General features: G+C 44.4%; 1 protein-coding gene across 2 annotated transcripts in view; it reads left to right on the forward strand.

Annotated features, from left to right (window-relative positions):
- The window catches only part of LOC138537956 (complement factor H-like), a 498,187-nt gene that overhangs the window by 292,634 nt on the left and 189,432 nt on the right, over nt 1-16,121 (forward strand). The window contains exon 11 of one of the 2 annotated variants that reach the window (XM_069641492.1): nt 4,975-5,151. The exons of the other annotated variant lie outside the window; for it this stretch is intronic. Within the exon in view, the coding sequence (XP_069497593.1) occupies nt 4,975-5,151 (177 nt within the window). The remainder of the gene's footprint in view (nt 1-4,974; nt 5,152-16,121) is intronic. 2 annotated transcript variants of the gene reach the window in all.

Genomic DNA, 16,121 nt, shown 5'->3' on the forward strand with positions numbered 1-16,121 from the left:
ACGAATAAAAGGTGCGCTCCTTAAAACCCAAGCAGGGTCCGTTCCTCCTGGCTATCTGGTACACTGTATCTGCACAGCAAATTGGACCAGAGGAGGGCGGCCTGGCTTACAGTTTGGAGAATTGGTTGGTCCCATCAGCTCAAGGGGAGAAGATTCCTTGCAGATCTTCCCTGCCATCGAAGTTTGGAGATTCGGACCCGCAGCAGGGCTTCATCGGGAGGTTCAGTCATGGTCGAGGTCCTCTTTTGTCAGCTTCTCTTTGGTTCTCTCGATCCAGTGGCGACTCTGACTTCTCAGTTCCAGAGACCTGCTTTTTATGCAGTTTTCCCCCATTCACACAGCCTGGCTGTCAATCACAAAGCAGGGTGGCTGTCCTGGCGGGACAGTCACCAGAGCCAATCACACTGAGTGTGACATGGGTCTCCAAGGAGACCCTGTGCAGGGTGTCTCAAACCCCTTCCTCACATCATGTCCCCCTCAGACCTTCAGGCACCTAAGGAGGGCTTCTGTGCAGAAGCCTGCCAAAGGTCGGCGAACAAAGGAATGAAACCTGGTTTGGCGCGGAGAGTAAAACACGAGAAAGACTTTTACAAAAAGAAATGGCGAATAAATACAGCCGGAACCAAATAAAAGTGAATGTGGTCCAGCGGGTTTAAGTTCAAGGCTAATAAGATAGCCTAAAACAATACCATGGCTATTTAGAATAACTGCAGTAGGAAAAATAGGGTAGTGACCACTGCCACCAGCCAAATCTTAATGAAAAGGGAACGAAATCATGTTCCATGAGAAACAGACAAAAAGGGGTAATTAGTAACCCTTTCCAGAACTGTATGGAAGATAGTTTGTACTGGGTCTGTGGATTTAAAAAGACTAAAAAAGTGAATGTCAACTTTACATGTTCTGGGAGACAGTAGTCAGTCGCAGAAAATTGAGTTTGAAGGGGGAAGGCTGAAAAAGACAACCCTGTGTCACTGCACTGAAGGTGCTCTGTAACACACATTAAAAAGATGATGCTTATGGAGTAGGTGAAGCTCCACAGTCTACGAACACAAAAATGTTAAACACACACATAAAAACACATGTAAGAGTGGCAAAAAAGGCTCACACTCTTACCAGGTGAAAAAATCCTAGAAATCCAGCAAAGCTGCTGAGGGACTCAGTAGGTAAGGGAAATTAGCCATTCTGGAGAATTCTCACTAACAATCCTTCAGGCGCTTGGGCAAGACAAAGGCTGAGGGACATCTATGCAGAGGATTATACAATAATTGGGGCAGATGGTGGCACAGACTGATAGTATGCAGTCCTTTGGATGTCGCATACCTAAGCACGGTTCCCAGCTGGTCCCAGACACTGGAGGTATGCCAGTGTACAGACTGTGGCAAGAAACATCACAAAACAGGGTCCGGTACAAATCATCAGTCAATAACATCATCACCATCATCACAAAAACCTCTGCACAATACACCAAGAAGGTCAAATGAATGCTAAGAGTGTTGGACCACTCTCAACCCATAAACAAATGTACTGTGAGTAATTTCTTTACAGCAGACTGAACTTAGTGCAATAAAGACATTCGTCATGGGGGGAGCCTGGGATAAACTTTGGCATGCCATTTATGTGGGCTCACATGAGGCGGCTTCGTGAACATGGTTGGGGAGAAGTGCCAGAGCATGAACACCAGTGGCCATGTCCACAATCACTGGATACAAATCCATACCATTATCCCTGAAGCCTCAAGCCCCCAAAAGGCACCACCAATTTTGCCACTGAGACAGTAGAGCATGCCAAAAAATATCGAAACTCAAAGTCACAATTACTTTTCCGGAATCACTGTACCGCACACACACATTGTGGTTGGGATGGCACTAGACCATTGTGAGACGATACAAGTCCACCTGATGAATGGCATTAAAATCAGTGGCCAAATAGCTGATTAAAGGGCCATCACTGAGAACGTAATCACCATAGCTGCCACCAGACAAGAGCAATCTGAAGCCCAGCATCCATGCCATGCCATTCACTGGGTTGCTGTATTTTATATGGGTGGGCTTGAGTGCAAATCCCACCAGGCATTAACCTCTGAGAGAAAGGTAAGACAGTGGTCAAACAAGGATGTACTCCCCATTAGTCATAGCTGGGCTTCATGGCAGCTGATAATGGATTCAATGTCGTTGCCGCCTTGAAGATGGTTCAACTATACATGTGTCATGATTCACCCATGTCCTCCATCTTGTGGCGATGATTTAATAAACTATAAGTAGCCTCTAGAGGCAATGATTAATGTGCCCAAAATGCTTAGGTCCCATATTACCCAGTCATATATTACCCAACATGGATTATGCAGGTTGCAGATGCTTGGCTGCTTGCTGCACCATCAGTAAATAAAATGCAGTCCTGACTTGTTGGGATATCATACCACATACTCTGGAGCGCTGGCCAAACTGCACGTTAGCCGTTATTCTACATCACTCAACTAAGTGCTGTTGCAGGTGCACTTGCTGGAATTAGAGCTTTACAACATGATCAGGCAACATGGAGTACTGCATTGTGTCTTTCCTTGAGCCATGCTTTAGAGTATAGGTGGCAACTTTTCAGCAACATCTCAGTGAGAAGGAAGTGTCTGGAAAATATTAAGGTGGCACCACCAGTTGCGAGACTAAAATATATTTTATTTCACGCTGTCTTTTTTTTTTACTCGGGTAAAACAAGGCTGCAACGCCTGCTGTAGAAGGTGCATCACGATTTCCATCTCTGAGAAATTGTTTTTGAAGGATGGTTTCTTGTTTTTTTTTTTAGCCTGCACTGTACCAGAAGTGAAGATCCAAAAGGCAACCTAGAAATGTGTAATGCTAACAAGACTGCTCACCACCAAGGGATTTAAGCAACTTAGTACTTGATGAAATGTTCATTTTGGTGGCTGAAAGGGGTGGCTGCTGCCCAGTGTTACATACGTGTTTGCCCAGTTTGCACGCAGAGCAAATCACCTCATCGACTGTTAACTGTTTTGTACAGACCTTTAAAGGTTGCTCGTACTCTTTTAAATATCATTCTCACGGATTTCATTGAAGCATTTCCCTTAATTGATAGTTGTACTGCCATAATGGTCACAGTGGTTATTTTTCTTAAGATGGTACATTTTGTACCATAAAATGATTTCTGAAATTGGAACTGGATCAAACCTTTGTGTTGGAATCTCTATGTCAACATGAGATGCAATGTAAAGTCTTCTCTAACGAAGGTATGCAGCACATTTCGAAGTTTTGGGAGTCATTTGCATATCAATTGGGGGTGAACAGGACCTGCCTTCTGACTTTCACCTATAGAATAATGAACACGCCTAGAGAGGGAATCTGGTCCCTGAGCTGCGTTGACAGTATTGTGTCAATGCCACATGGCGAGAGAAAAGATTGGCGCTCATATAGGATACACATGTATTATTAAACTGCAGAACATTCATGACAGTGAGTATTGCTGGAAAAAAAGTGCTACTTTTTAGAGTTTTGGGAGGGAGAAGCTTGTGGAACCTAAATGTGCTAAATTAGTGCTAACTCCCTCTGTACCATTTTACAAGAATAATTGAGTGCATACAACCCATCAGGCTCTTCCAGCACATTGAGTAGAATATTGAAGCCGGTTTCTTTGTTAACATGAATGTGCAAAACAAACACTGATAGCAGTAGGAGAAAAGATAACAATATTTATTTGTAGACATTTGCATACATTGACTTATCATTGGAAACATATCTCTTAGTTATATACCTTGTCATGATTGCGCTTGATACGTTTGGGTCGAGTCCTTGAAATACCCTACTCAATGGGGACACATTGGCGATCATGGACGTCAAACATCCCACACTCTGCACCAATCATCAACCATGAAGCCTAACTCAGGTAAAGCAGTCTACATCTCCCTTTACATGATTAGACTGAAATGAAATTACACTGATGTGAGCACACATACAACATGTTACTGGACTCACGCAATGATCACTATTTCGCGAAAGAATCAAAGATTCTTATTTCTCAAATTGTAACATGTTCAAGAATAATGTCTCAAAAGGTGAACTTTGAAAGAACTATCAAAACAGATTCAAAATAGGAATACAATGATGATGCAATAATATTGGGGTATGTTTTTCAGTAACTTATTACTAACTCAGAATGCTATAGTATGATGACATTAAAATGTAATTGAAGCTTAAATATTACAGTCTCCTGATAAATAAAAAAAAACATACCCTTGAAAAGACATCCAATATCCCCTTGAAAAAGATATAAGGCACATCAGAGAATTGGGCACAAATGTAAATAGGCCACAAAACTAGTAGATGTATTGGACTTGCAGCTAAAGGAACGATACACCATTGCATTTACCAGAAAGGATCTTTATGTATAATTTGCCAATCGAGCAAGAAATTCAAAACTACAATCATAAGAGAAATACTAAGGTTTCCATTCAGCAAAAGGCACATTTCAAAAGTGCATGATACTTTGAGAAATAAAAGAAAAGAAATCTAAAACGTTGTTTCAATTTAAAAAAATCAGTTGGAAAACCTAACAGGAAATAAATAAATGTCAACTTAAGCATGCCTGTCACTGCATGCACTTAGACGCATTGGTTCATCTCATTTAAGATCCTATTAAAATGTCGATACTATGGCCTAAATAAATATAGATTGGGATACAACGGTGAATGTCCAGCGATAACTATTATTCTCATTTCCAAATTAATCGGATGTTTGTTATTGCAATCTGTGCTTGTTTTCCATTATTAATTGTATTGCACTTGACCTGGAACAGCACAGGCTACTGACACTGGCGTGGGAGAACTAAACTACATATGCAACATACATGGGTGTGGAGGTCAAGGACGTCTAGCTGCAACTCATATGAATAACATGCTCTTCTGTCACCTTTAAACCTTCTTCACTATACAGCACGTCCAAATAAACTTTGTGTGTTGTGTTTCTCCAGAAACAGCATGTAGTGCTGCACCACAAGTTGAAAATGCTGATATTGTGGGTCAAGCAAAGGGGATCTACACCTCTGGCGAAAGAGTCACCTACGAATGCCACCAAGGATATGCTTTTGAAAAACACTCCCATGTAACGTGCCTTGACAGTGAATGGACGGAAGCACCTGTCTGCGAACGTATGTTTTTGCTTTTTAACGCTTACCATATAATTAAATGAATGTTTAATTAAGTGATGCCTACGAGTCTTGTGCTCTCTATTTAGGAGTTAAAGAGATGTCTGACGTTGAACCAATGAATGAACATATTTGCCAAATAGCTTACCCCAGAGAACATGGTTTATGTATATGGCACCACATCCTCTGCTGGTGCGCCCTCCGCCCCACCCGCTTGCCTCCCAGACAAAACAAAGGAACCTCTCTGGCTAGATTCCCTGAGCAGTGGTCCTTGACATTGTGGCCAGTAATCGTATTAGGTCTGCTAGAGAGAGTTTACTTTTTGACTGCCATTTTTCTTCAGAGACGAGCGCTTCTCTGTCAAGCGTGATGGCTCCATCTCGCTGAAATCATACTTCAGAGGTCGCCATTTCATGGGAGACTGTGGAGCTTTTTCAATAAAGAAGAGCTTTGTGAATAATGCTTTTAAAACATCTTTGTTTTCTTCCTGCCTGGCTATAAATTTCCATCAGTATTCTGAACTATTACAGGATAATAGAGCAACATACTTACAGTTTTCACAATTCACTTGAATGCATTAAAGTATTGGTGTAGATGTGGCAGGAGTTATGATTGGCTGCGAGGTAATGACCTCAGGTGATGCTATGCGAATAGTGCTGCAGACAGTGAAGCTGCTGCTGGCAGATCCCACGGACGGAAGATCAGCAGATAAGACTCCACTCCACTACATGGCCTTTAGCCTGCCTAAAGGTCACCAAACGATGAGTAGCAATACAATACACTGTCCGGAATTGAGTTCAGGGTACATTTAGTTAAGAAAAGGGCTTCTTTCAGAAATTGATAAAGAATGGTATTTCATAGCGCTGTCATTTCAACATTGTGTCATTGCTGCTGTCTCGCCAGTGAAACAGTAGCCTTTCACCCGCACCTTCCATTCTCATCAACCTCAATGCAGCGTACTTGTTCCCCTCCACCTGCACTGGATATTTCAGCGGCTTGCCAACGGGCTTCCCAAGTCCATTGACTTGATGCACTCTGCCCATCCCTGTACCTCTGTCCCCTTTCAGATCATTCTGTTTATGTGTTTCCTCACTCCGCCTGCTTCCAGCCTCAATATGTTTTCCCAATCATCCTGCTGTCTCGGCAAACCCTTTCCCTGATGTACAGTCCTGTGTCCCTTCCGTCTTCTGAGCCTACTGTCTTTTATATATGGGTCTCATTGCTCAGCGTGCTAGAGTGCTGTATACGATGTATGGTTCTGGAATGTAGCCATTCCAGAACCATCGTGAATGGGAAGACACCCCGGTGGCCATACGCCTCTGATAATAAACTAAGGTACTCACTACTAACTGCCTCGGTGATACTTTATTACATATGGTGACGAGGAGAAGTACCTGTGCTATGTGTGAGCCCCCGGAGAGAGGAAATTCCAGAGCGGGCCAGTGAGAAGTTGTGTGGCCTACCGAGTGAGTGAGGGAACCTTCCCGACACCCAAATCGAGGGAAAGGCGCTGCTGTACACCAGATGATCACAGTGCTCGTTTTACTGCGCTGGTATGACTGCAGTGAGGTTGGGTGTGAAAGTTTTACTTTTAAATAAGAGGATCATGGTAATCGGTTGCCACGCGAGCCTGCACGTCTTTTGAAATACGCCTGTGAAAGCTATACGAAGTTAAAGGAAAGGACCTAAAGGTCTGCCGAAAATGTGGCACCCTTTTTTCAGGAACTGTTTACAGTGCTGTTGCTTTTCAAGGCAACAACGTTACAGAACCGTAATAAGGCACGCACGTTTAAGCAAAAGGGGCAAAAGGTGGGTCTGTACCACAATTAACACAAAGTAAGTGCCTATATGACAATTCAACACCTGTAAATATAGTATGAAAGAATAAAGGCACAGTGAAACTTTGAACAAATACATATACTGAGAACAGGAAAATAAAGAGAGGTCTTTATACAAAACCACCAACCACGTTCAACACATCTGCGGGATACATCATGTTATAAAGAACAAAAAAGAGGTAGCTTACAAATATCAACCGCCCACCATTACCACCATGCAGCACGTTACAGCACCAGTTCAGTTCCTCCAACAACCTGGAAATCCCATATGCCCATGGGAACAATGGATTGATGGATTCCAGGTGTATTTAAGGGCCGTTGGCGGAACCAAATACAACAATGATCTGAAAGAGGCCACTTTGCTTAACTGCATAGGGGTGGAGGCTTATAAGAATTTTCAGGTTGCTTTCAGACCTGGATGGCGCCGAAAGTAGTTTGGGCGACAACAACCGCAAATTTGAATGTGCACAGGGGAAACTAGCCAAACACTTTGGCAATAAAACCAATGTTGTGCTAGAAAGATACACATTCTTTTCAAGACAACTGTTGAAAGGAGAAGCAGTGCACACTTACTTTGCAGTTCTGAGAGGTCTTATGGCTACGTGTAAGTTCACTGGTGTCGCCAAAGCAGGTTCAGAGGTCGCAGGTGCCCATGTGACAGCTGCAGTGACAGCAAAGTCTCTGTAGAGCAGGTACTGCATTTAATATAAGCACCCCTGTACCAGAACCCTATAATTAAGGGGTTACCCTGCTGGTGGCAGATCAATCTTTAAATATAAGCCATACCTGAGCTATACTGGAGGGAATTTCCCATAATTATTACAGCCACAGTAATTCGATATCACACATCTGTCAGCCCAGTGAACCCAGTTTAGAGGTGAGAGGATTATGTGTATTCTCCCCAGATAGGATGGACTTTGCCACTGCAGGTGAGAAGGTAGTCTGGGGTATTGCCTTTCTGTGTTACTTTGTGAGGGCAGGTAGCTCCCTACCCAGAGATATAGCTACTCCATGGGAAGCTGGCCTGGGAACAGGAATCAAAGTGCACACCCATTCGCAAAAGGAGTGGCCTCACACCAGGGTGCTGCATATCTAAAGGCTGCATATCTAAAGGCCTTTGATTCTATATAGGAGGGTGTTGACTGGGTTAGTGTAGACAGAGAGAGATCTTTGCAGTTGGAAGAAGTGACCACATCTTGTTTCTCTCTGCCGTTATCTTTCCTTTATGTCCCCGTAAGCACAAAGCGCTTAGGCTGTGATGTCACAGGCAACACTTTGGGTGTGATGTCACAGGCAAAGTCCACTTGCTTCAAGAATAGTGATTGGGCCGCTAAATCAGGCTAACTTTAGTCCATTCACCTGTGGGCTTTTGCCTTTAAAAGAAGGGGTCCCCCACTTCTTCATTGATTCGCTCTTGCACAAAAATCTGAGAAAGAATTCAGGGGACCTTTATTGGGAGGGTTGATCTTTCCAAAGTCCTCTGCCAGTGAGGTGAAGACTAAGAGTCCAGGGCAATGGGAAGCTCTTTCCCCTAACCATCCCTATTTGACAATTGACGGTGAACTGCTATTGTGACAAGACCTGCCTCTTTGCCTGTTACGACAGTACCCAGTACCAGTATGTTGAAGAACCCCTTCAGTTGCGTGACTGTCTCCCCTGTGCTTGGGAGTTTGGGACCAATTTTCTCCTGGAATGCCTGAATTGGAATTCACATAATCCTGAGGGCCAATACAGCCAGGACCGCTGTTTTCATTGCACTGAACCAGTCAAACTGCTTTCAAACTGGGTTAACTGCATCTCAAACTACAGGACCCACTGCTGCTGCCTTTGACACTCAATCAAATTCTTCAAACCAGCGTGCTTGCATCTCGAACCAGCTCAATGCCATATTGTGTCTTGCAGAGCCTGTCACCTGTTCGAATCAACTGCTTAACGCTGGACCCCGATATGAACCACTGGAGTGCCACTCGCCAACTCGAAACAGTTGTTACACAAACAACTTGTCCTGGCTTTACATCTAACTGCCGCAACATTGAACCACACATGGGAGCATCTGGAGCACTGCTTCAAACTGTCACTAATCCTTGACTTGAACCACAGGAGGGTCACTCAGAGACACTACCCAGATGTTACAACCCTGACTCAAACTGGATTGGCCCTAAACAGATCTTGTGAGCACTCCAAACAGCATTGCTCAAATGGCGCATTCAAACCGCTCTTAGCACCATATTTGCTTGACCCCAGCTCGCCGCTTGGACCAACACAATGACTCACTGCTCCAGAACTTGGTTCGAACCACTCACACAACTGTGTTGTCATGAATTGGAAGAAGCACGTAAAAAAACCTCATAAATGGGACTTCTGAAAAATAGTTTAATCTGGCACTTGTTGAGCAAATGAGTTCCCCAACTCTTTAGTCAGCAATAATCATTTTTCGAAGTTGATCAGTCAAAAGGGTGATGAAATAGCGGTGACAATAGATAGAGGCGACGATTTACTTTATGTAATAAACAATGGATCTGTTTTGGTGCTTTGGGTAGATGAAATAAGAGAAGCCCTGTTTTCCATTGCTCGTGGCAAATCCCCTGGCCCAGACCAAGTGGTGATAGATATATACAGGAAGGAGTATTTAATATGAGTTCCGGTATTTACCAGCATGTTTAATATATTTTTGGTTACAAGTACTTTCCCAGCAAGTTGGAAAGAATCAATAATAATACCAATATTCAAAAAAAGGCAAACTTGATCCTAGTTGTTACTGGCCCATATCTTTGATCGACCCTAAAGCCAAATGGCTGGGCAGGGTGATATATTCACGCATACTGAAATGGGCAAGAGAAAATTGCATATTGTCAGAGGAGCAATACGGTTTTAGGACAGGGGTTGAGCAAATTATGAATCTTAGTCTACTTCTAGATAAATACACTAAAGGGTATGGAAGCCCAGTTTATTTGGGATTTATGGACCTTAGCTAAGCGTTTGATAAGGTAAACCGAGAAAAGTTGTGGCATTCTTTACCCTACGTAGGCCTACCGGCGCCCATTCTGAAAATACTTATTTCTTCATGCAATGGCCTGAAAGCAACAGCAAAGTTGGATAATGTAGGAAAACGAACCCCTGTGTCTGACATCTCATGTGGGGTTAGACAATTATGTGTCCTTGCCCCCCTACTATTCAACCTATACGTCTGCAGTTTGGTCCTGGCTGTATTGGGCCTTCTTTGACCTCCTTCACTCCATCGGCATCGCCTACACCAACTATGCCAACGACACGCAAATCCTTCTGCCTCTCTCTGGTAACTACCCCAAGGACGATGACTCCCTCAACATAGCCTACGCAACCATCCAAGCCTGGATGGCAACACATGGACTATGCCGAAATGACAAGAAGACCAAGCTCCTTATAGTCGTTCCATCTACAGTTCTAAAAAAACATGACCCTAGGTACATAGCCTTCAACATCGACGGCACCCTAGTTACAGTCTATAACTTGATCCCACCTTATCCTTGTAACTGCTATCTCTTCCTCTGAAGCTTACACCACCAAATTGATAAACGCCACAAGACCTTTCCTCTCCACTGAGAGTTGCATCACTATCGCCCGAGCGGTAGTCAAAGCCAGGCTCGACTACTGCAATGCTTTCTTTGTGGGTACCTCGCAAGGCAATAATCATTAACTACAGACGATCCAAAATAATTCACGCCGTGCTGCAATAAACATCCCTAAAACTGATCACATCACAGCCAGCCATAGAGCTGCTCACTGGCTCCCCATCCAAGAAAGAATCATGTTCCAGACCCTCTCTATCACATACAAATGCATCTCTAAATCCGCCCCTCCGTACCTGGCCCAGACCCCATTTTCACTGTCCATTAGATCTCCATATTCTCAATGCTTAGTCCAACCCAGAGTCAAATGAGCCAAAGCTTGTGATGTCAGCTTTCTATCCAACCAAATATGGGAACTCCCTACCAAATGCACTAAGAGACGAAGAATCGTACTGGGCCTTCCCCAAAGCTCTCAAACCTGGTTGTCCACTTAATAGTCCATGCTTATCCCTCATATCAAACACTTAAATGGGACTTGCACCCATGTGTTCTAATCTATGGAGACCATAAAGACATATACAATTTACAATACAGTTTCCATTGACTTCATAGACAATGACCAATTCCACATTTGTTTGAAAATAATTAAAAATACACTGTTTTATTGAAAATCGATTAAATACATTACAATTCAAATTAAGTTACTCATACAATTCATCAGCACATCCACTTTATATTCATATTAAGATTATGGCACTAGACAATGTTATGGATTAGGGTGGATTCTAGCAGGGACACATGCTTTTTTCAAAGGAGACAATAGCAAGGACAAAAGAAAGTCTTCTCTATGTTATTCTTATGTCACAGGAGAGGAGCAGCTAGGCATAGGCACCAGATTTTTAGGTGGTGGAGCTCCGGTCCCCAGCATTAAATAAATGTCAACAGTGGCAGCAGATTGAGTTTTTTTAGTCCCACTTATAGTGTTCTGTGTGCTGCAACATGAGAGAAACTCTGTGATGAAGTGGCAATACGCTCTGGTAAAGTAGGATCGATGCTGATTCCCCGCAGGCTGATTTCATCGAAACCCAGTTGACCAGACTCGATGTCGATGCTGCAGGGAATCTTTTTTTCTATTTTGCAACCCCCTTCCATCTAGTACCATAATGCAGGGGATACTCCTGCAACCAATGTTCCCTCCCCACCCCACCTGCCCATTCCCAAACATCTATCATGCACGGTCACTGCCGCCACTCCTGACCCCCAAACATGATTTGGCACTGGTGACAGCAAAGAGCCCCATTAGTTATGTGCTTGTGCAAGTAGTGAAACAGTTAACTGTCCACCTGCCGGAGAGGGTCACTTGTCTAATTCCTTAGATCGTAACACTACGAACATCCACCCTGTAAAAGAAGGCAGGCCACATTATGGGTTTGGTGGTAATTCAGATGTAAATGTGCTGAGATACCACCAAATTTACAGTTCCTGACACTTGCTCTGGTGGAATTACCACCAGATTACAGGTGATGGTATGGCAGTGTTATTCCCCATTCATGGATTCCATAGGACTCCATGGGGATCTCGGCACAGAATTACCACCAGCGGTAATTCTGCTGGTGGTAATTCCACAGAAATTGCCGTTTTTAAGCGGTGGGGTGGTGGAATGACATCCACCATATTTTGGCGGTGCGTTAATGCAGCAACAATGCAGTGATAACCATTACCACTGCATTATCACTGTTTCTGGCTGCCAGGTCTCGGGAGGATAGCTCAGGGGCAACGTGCTTGCCTTGAAAGCAAGACGACAAAAAGTAACACAGGTTCGATCCCCGGGTCCGCGCTTATAAACTTCTGGATATTAACCACGTTATAAATAGCCTGTCATATCATCATTACAGTGATAGAGTAGCATCGTTTTTTAAATGAGTAATTGCTTGTTAAACCCTGTTTTATCACGGATGATGAGCCCAGCAGCACCCACGTGGACAAAGACAGACAAAATAGTGGGCATTAAAGCAAACGGTGGGCAGAGATTCAGACAATAATAATATACCACTAAAAAAGAATGCATGAGCACGAAAAGGAAGCAGTGCAGCGAATACATGCAGAAGGAGCGAAACTGGTGCAGAAAAAATTGCTAAAACAGCTCTAGAAGGGACAGCACCCACACCAGACAGAAACGACAGGGAGAACACAGGCAGCAGCAGAAGCGAGCATGGCTGTGTTTTGGCCCAGAGGAGGAGGTGCACAAGGACAGGGGGTGGTGGGGCCTCAACATTAAGGCCCGAGTGGCAGCAAGGAGGACCACAACGAGGGAGAGGTGGGTTTAGAGGTGGAAGGGGGCATATGGGGAGTCTAGAGGTAGGGGGCCTCGAGGTGGTGGTATGGGGCCCTCGCAATGTTGGGGTTGTGGGAAATGGGGACATTTTGCAAGAGAATGTAAGAGCAGGACAGGGGTGGGATACAGCAACTATTACCCACTGCCCCAGCCCCAGCAGCAAGGACAACTCACAATACATGTGGCATATACTCAGTTGCCCCCTCAACTCCCAGGTGCGCAAATACAAAACCCAAAAGCTGCCCAACCACACATACCCCCACCCAGTGCCCCAAATGGAGTAAACCTGCCCACAAATGGTGCTGTGCCCAATGGTGCCATTGCACCTTACTGGGGGGGCCAAGGTCATGGGAGGGAAGCATTTTTGTTTGTTCCCTGGTACAAACACATACCCTGACTAGGACAGCCCGCAGAAAACTCTTTCGTGTCCAGCACTATTCATGACATTTGACCCTGACGAGGAAGCCTTGGTGGGTTTTGAGATAGGAAACAATGCATGTAAACAGGAACTCACTGTGCGGCCTGCGCTATTGAAAAGAGCTCCACAATAGTAATGGGGTATTCTGTAACTTTGTACGTGGAGCACGCAGTGTTCGCTATCCTAGAAAGATCTAAGTCCAGCCTAACAACACAAAGAGAGTCAGCCTATGAGATAATACTGTCCAGCCCCAATATACACATTTTAAGATGCAAAACAGTAAACCCTGCCACGTTTCAGACTGAAATGTGCACAGACGAAGACCTGGCCTGACAGGACTGTGTATCTTATAAAGGAGAGGCGGACGACATTCCCAAAGCAAGAGACAGTCCACTTGAAGGGGGGAGATCCTCCTTACTGACCGGTCAGTGACAATTGACCAGGACACTGGCCTGAGACACAGTGGGGTGGATGTGGTGCGCCTAGTGGACGGCAATTTTGAAACATTATTGCAAAAGAGGCTGCCAGTGCATTTGTCAGCTCAGGCAGTGGAGCTCATAGCGCTCATAGAAGCGCTGCAAGCATTACAGGGGTGCTAGGTGACCATCTATTCAGATTCGGCATACGTCACAACAGTGCACGCCAATCTCTACCGTTGGAAGTGGAGGGGTCGAGAAAGGCTGACGGTTCCCCAGTTCAGCATGCTGCATTGTTAGATAGGCTAATTTTTGCACAACCATCCGCTGTGGGATTCGTAACATGGACATGGTCTCTCTCGGTAACGCTGCCACAGACGCAGCAGCCAAAATAGATCCATATATTCCAGTGCCTCAGCCAGCAGAATACCAAATGCTAATGTCCAACATCGAGGTGCCACCTGTCCCTTACAATACCTACCAACACAAATAATTGAGTTACAATGGCAGGTCCCTGAGGAAGAAAATCAACTGGGGTTAAAAAGAGGGTGCAAACAATACTCTACTGACGTATTTTGAAGACAGAAGATAACGGGTAAAGCAGTAATGCCACACAAGTTACTTGACCAGCTTCATCATCCATCACATATCTCCAAGCAGCACCTTTCTGCAGAAATACAGGAATACTGGTTTGTCCCAAATCTCCAGGAGCACTTGACCAGTTTCATTATCCGCTGCATCACGTATCAGATTTAGAGCACAGGGATGACATTGCGAACAGTAAGAGGCATTCTGCTAGGATGAGGATGCATCTTCACTGACGGTGGCCACTGCAGGCTGCCCCAACACACAGCTTCATTTTTGGTGTGCTGATTGCAGTGTCTGAAAAAGAGATAGAGGCAGAATCCCCAGAACATGCCCTACCTGCACTAGCAACTTCATGGCGGAATATGTTAATTATAGATCGTTGGATACTCTCTAGACCATTGATCCTCAGATGTGATGCTCATAATGTGATGCAGAATGGAAGAGCCCTGACAGGTTAGGACTAAGTGTTCCTTTGGATGGGGCCAACATTTTGCTTATTACATTTTTTTTCTGTAATGACAGAGATGGATAAAAAAAATGATGTCCTGGAAACTGACCAGAGTAATTTCCTGTGGTTATGATTGATTTAAAGCTTTCCATCCATTATGTTATTGGTGTTTCAGAAAAACACCTCTAACACTTTGGTTACCCACATTTTCGACACATCTCTGTAGGCACAGAAAGGCACATCTGTATCTCACAAATAACACCTACACATATTCTAATGCATCATTTCAGGAAGAAGCACAATGCCCTCCTCTAAAATGAATCACATCTCCTTAACACCTCCACATCCTCCACTCACAACCAAACCTGAAACTGGGTGATCTGCTTTTCACTGCTTCTATCCATGATTGTTTGTAGATCCCTTGCCTGCCCTCCTCCTCCCCATTGTTATTTCTTCGCTCCTTTGTATTGATCCCATGCAACCTGATTACCTCGCTGCGTACTTCGCCTATGACTTTAAAAGTGCTCTTTTTCTTTCCAGAGCTAGGTCTGTGTTAAAATGAATAGAAGCGCTTTACAAACATAGGGGGAAGAACATGGTGAGGAAAACAGATGAACAAGAGAATGGAGAGCTAACAACAGGGGGGACGAAGGGGGCTATTTGGTAACAATGGATCAACAAGCAACCAGGTGAGGTAAGAGTGAGGAGCATATCGCCCCATCTCAGGTAGGGTGGGGCGTGGAGGGTAGGTGGACCTATGTGTTAGGGAGGAGCCATTCCTTAAAGTGGAGTGTCTTGAGCTACTTCGTGATCTTAGAAGTGACGGGGCAAGTCTGATGTTAACTGGAAGGAGGTTTAAGAGTCTTGCAGCGTAGATAGAGAAAACCTGTCTTCTGGTTCTTGCATTTATGTTCTGGTGGATTTCAAGTCTGCATATGACCTTACTTCTGGTGGATCATAGGCCTCTGGAGATGCTGGGTTTCTCATTGAGCTAGTGTGAGAACTCCAGGGCGACAGCTTTGTAGATGATACAGCAGGATTTGAAGATGATACAGGCTTGCACTGGGAGTCAGCGCAGTTTGATGAGGGTCATGGTGATGCAGTGAAATTTGTTGAGTTCTTCGATGAGTTGCACTGCAGCATGCAGTAAACATCTCTGGGGTGCCAGGGTAGACGCCAGAAAGCCTTTGAAAAGGGCATTGCCACCATCCCATTGAGAGAGGGCCAAGGCTTGGACAGCAGATCTGAGGTTGTTTTCTGGGATGAAAGACTTGATTTTCTGCAGGCGAGAAAGTTGGTACCAAGCTGTTTGTGTCATCCTTGCTATCTGCTGTTTGAAGGAGAGGTGTTTGTCGATGTTGAATGCAACACTTTGTTGCAGG

Source organism: Ambystoma mexicanum, chromosome 1q, assembly GCF_040938575.1.
Source record: "Ambystoma mexicanum isolate Mex_15411 chromosome 1q, UKY_AmexF1_1, whole genome shotgun sequence".
Lineage (NCBI taxonomy): Eukaryota > Metazoa > Chordata > Amphibia > Caudata > Ambystomatidae > Ambystoma > Ambystoma mexicanum.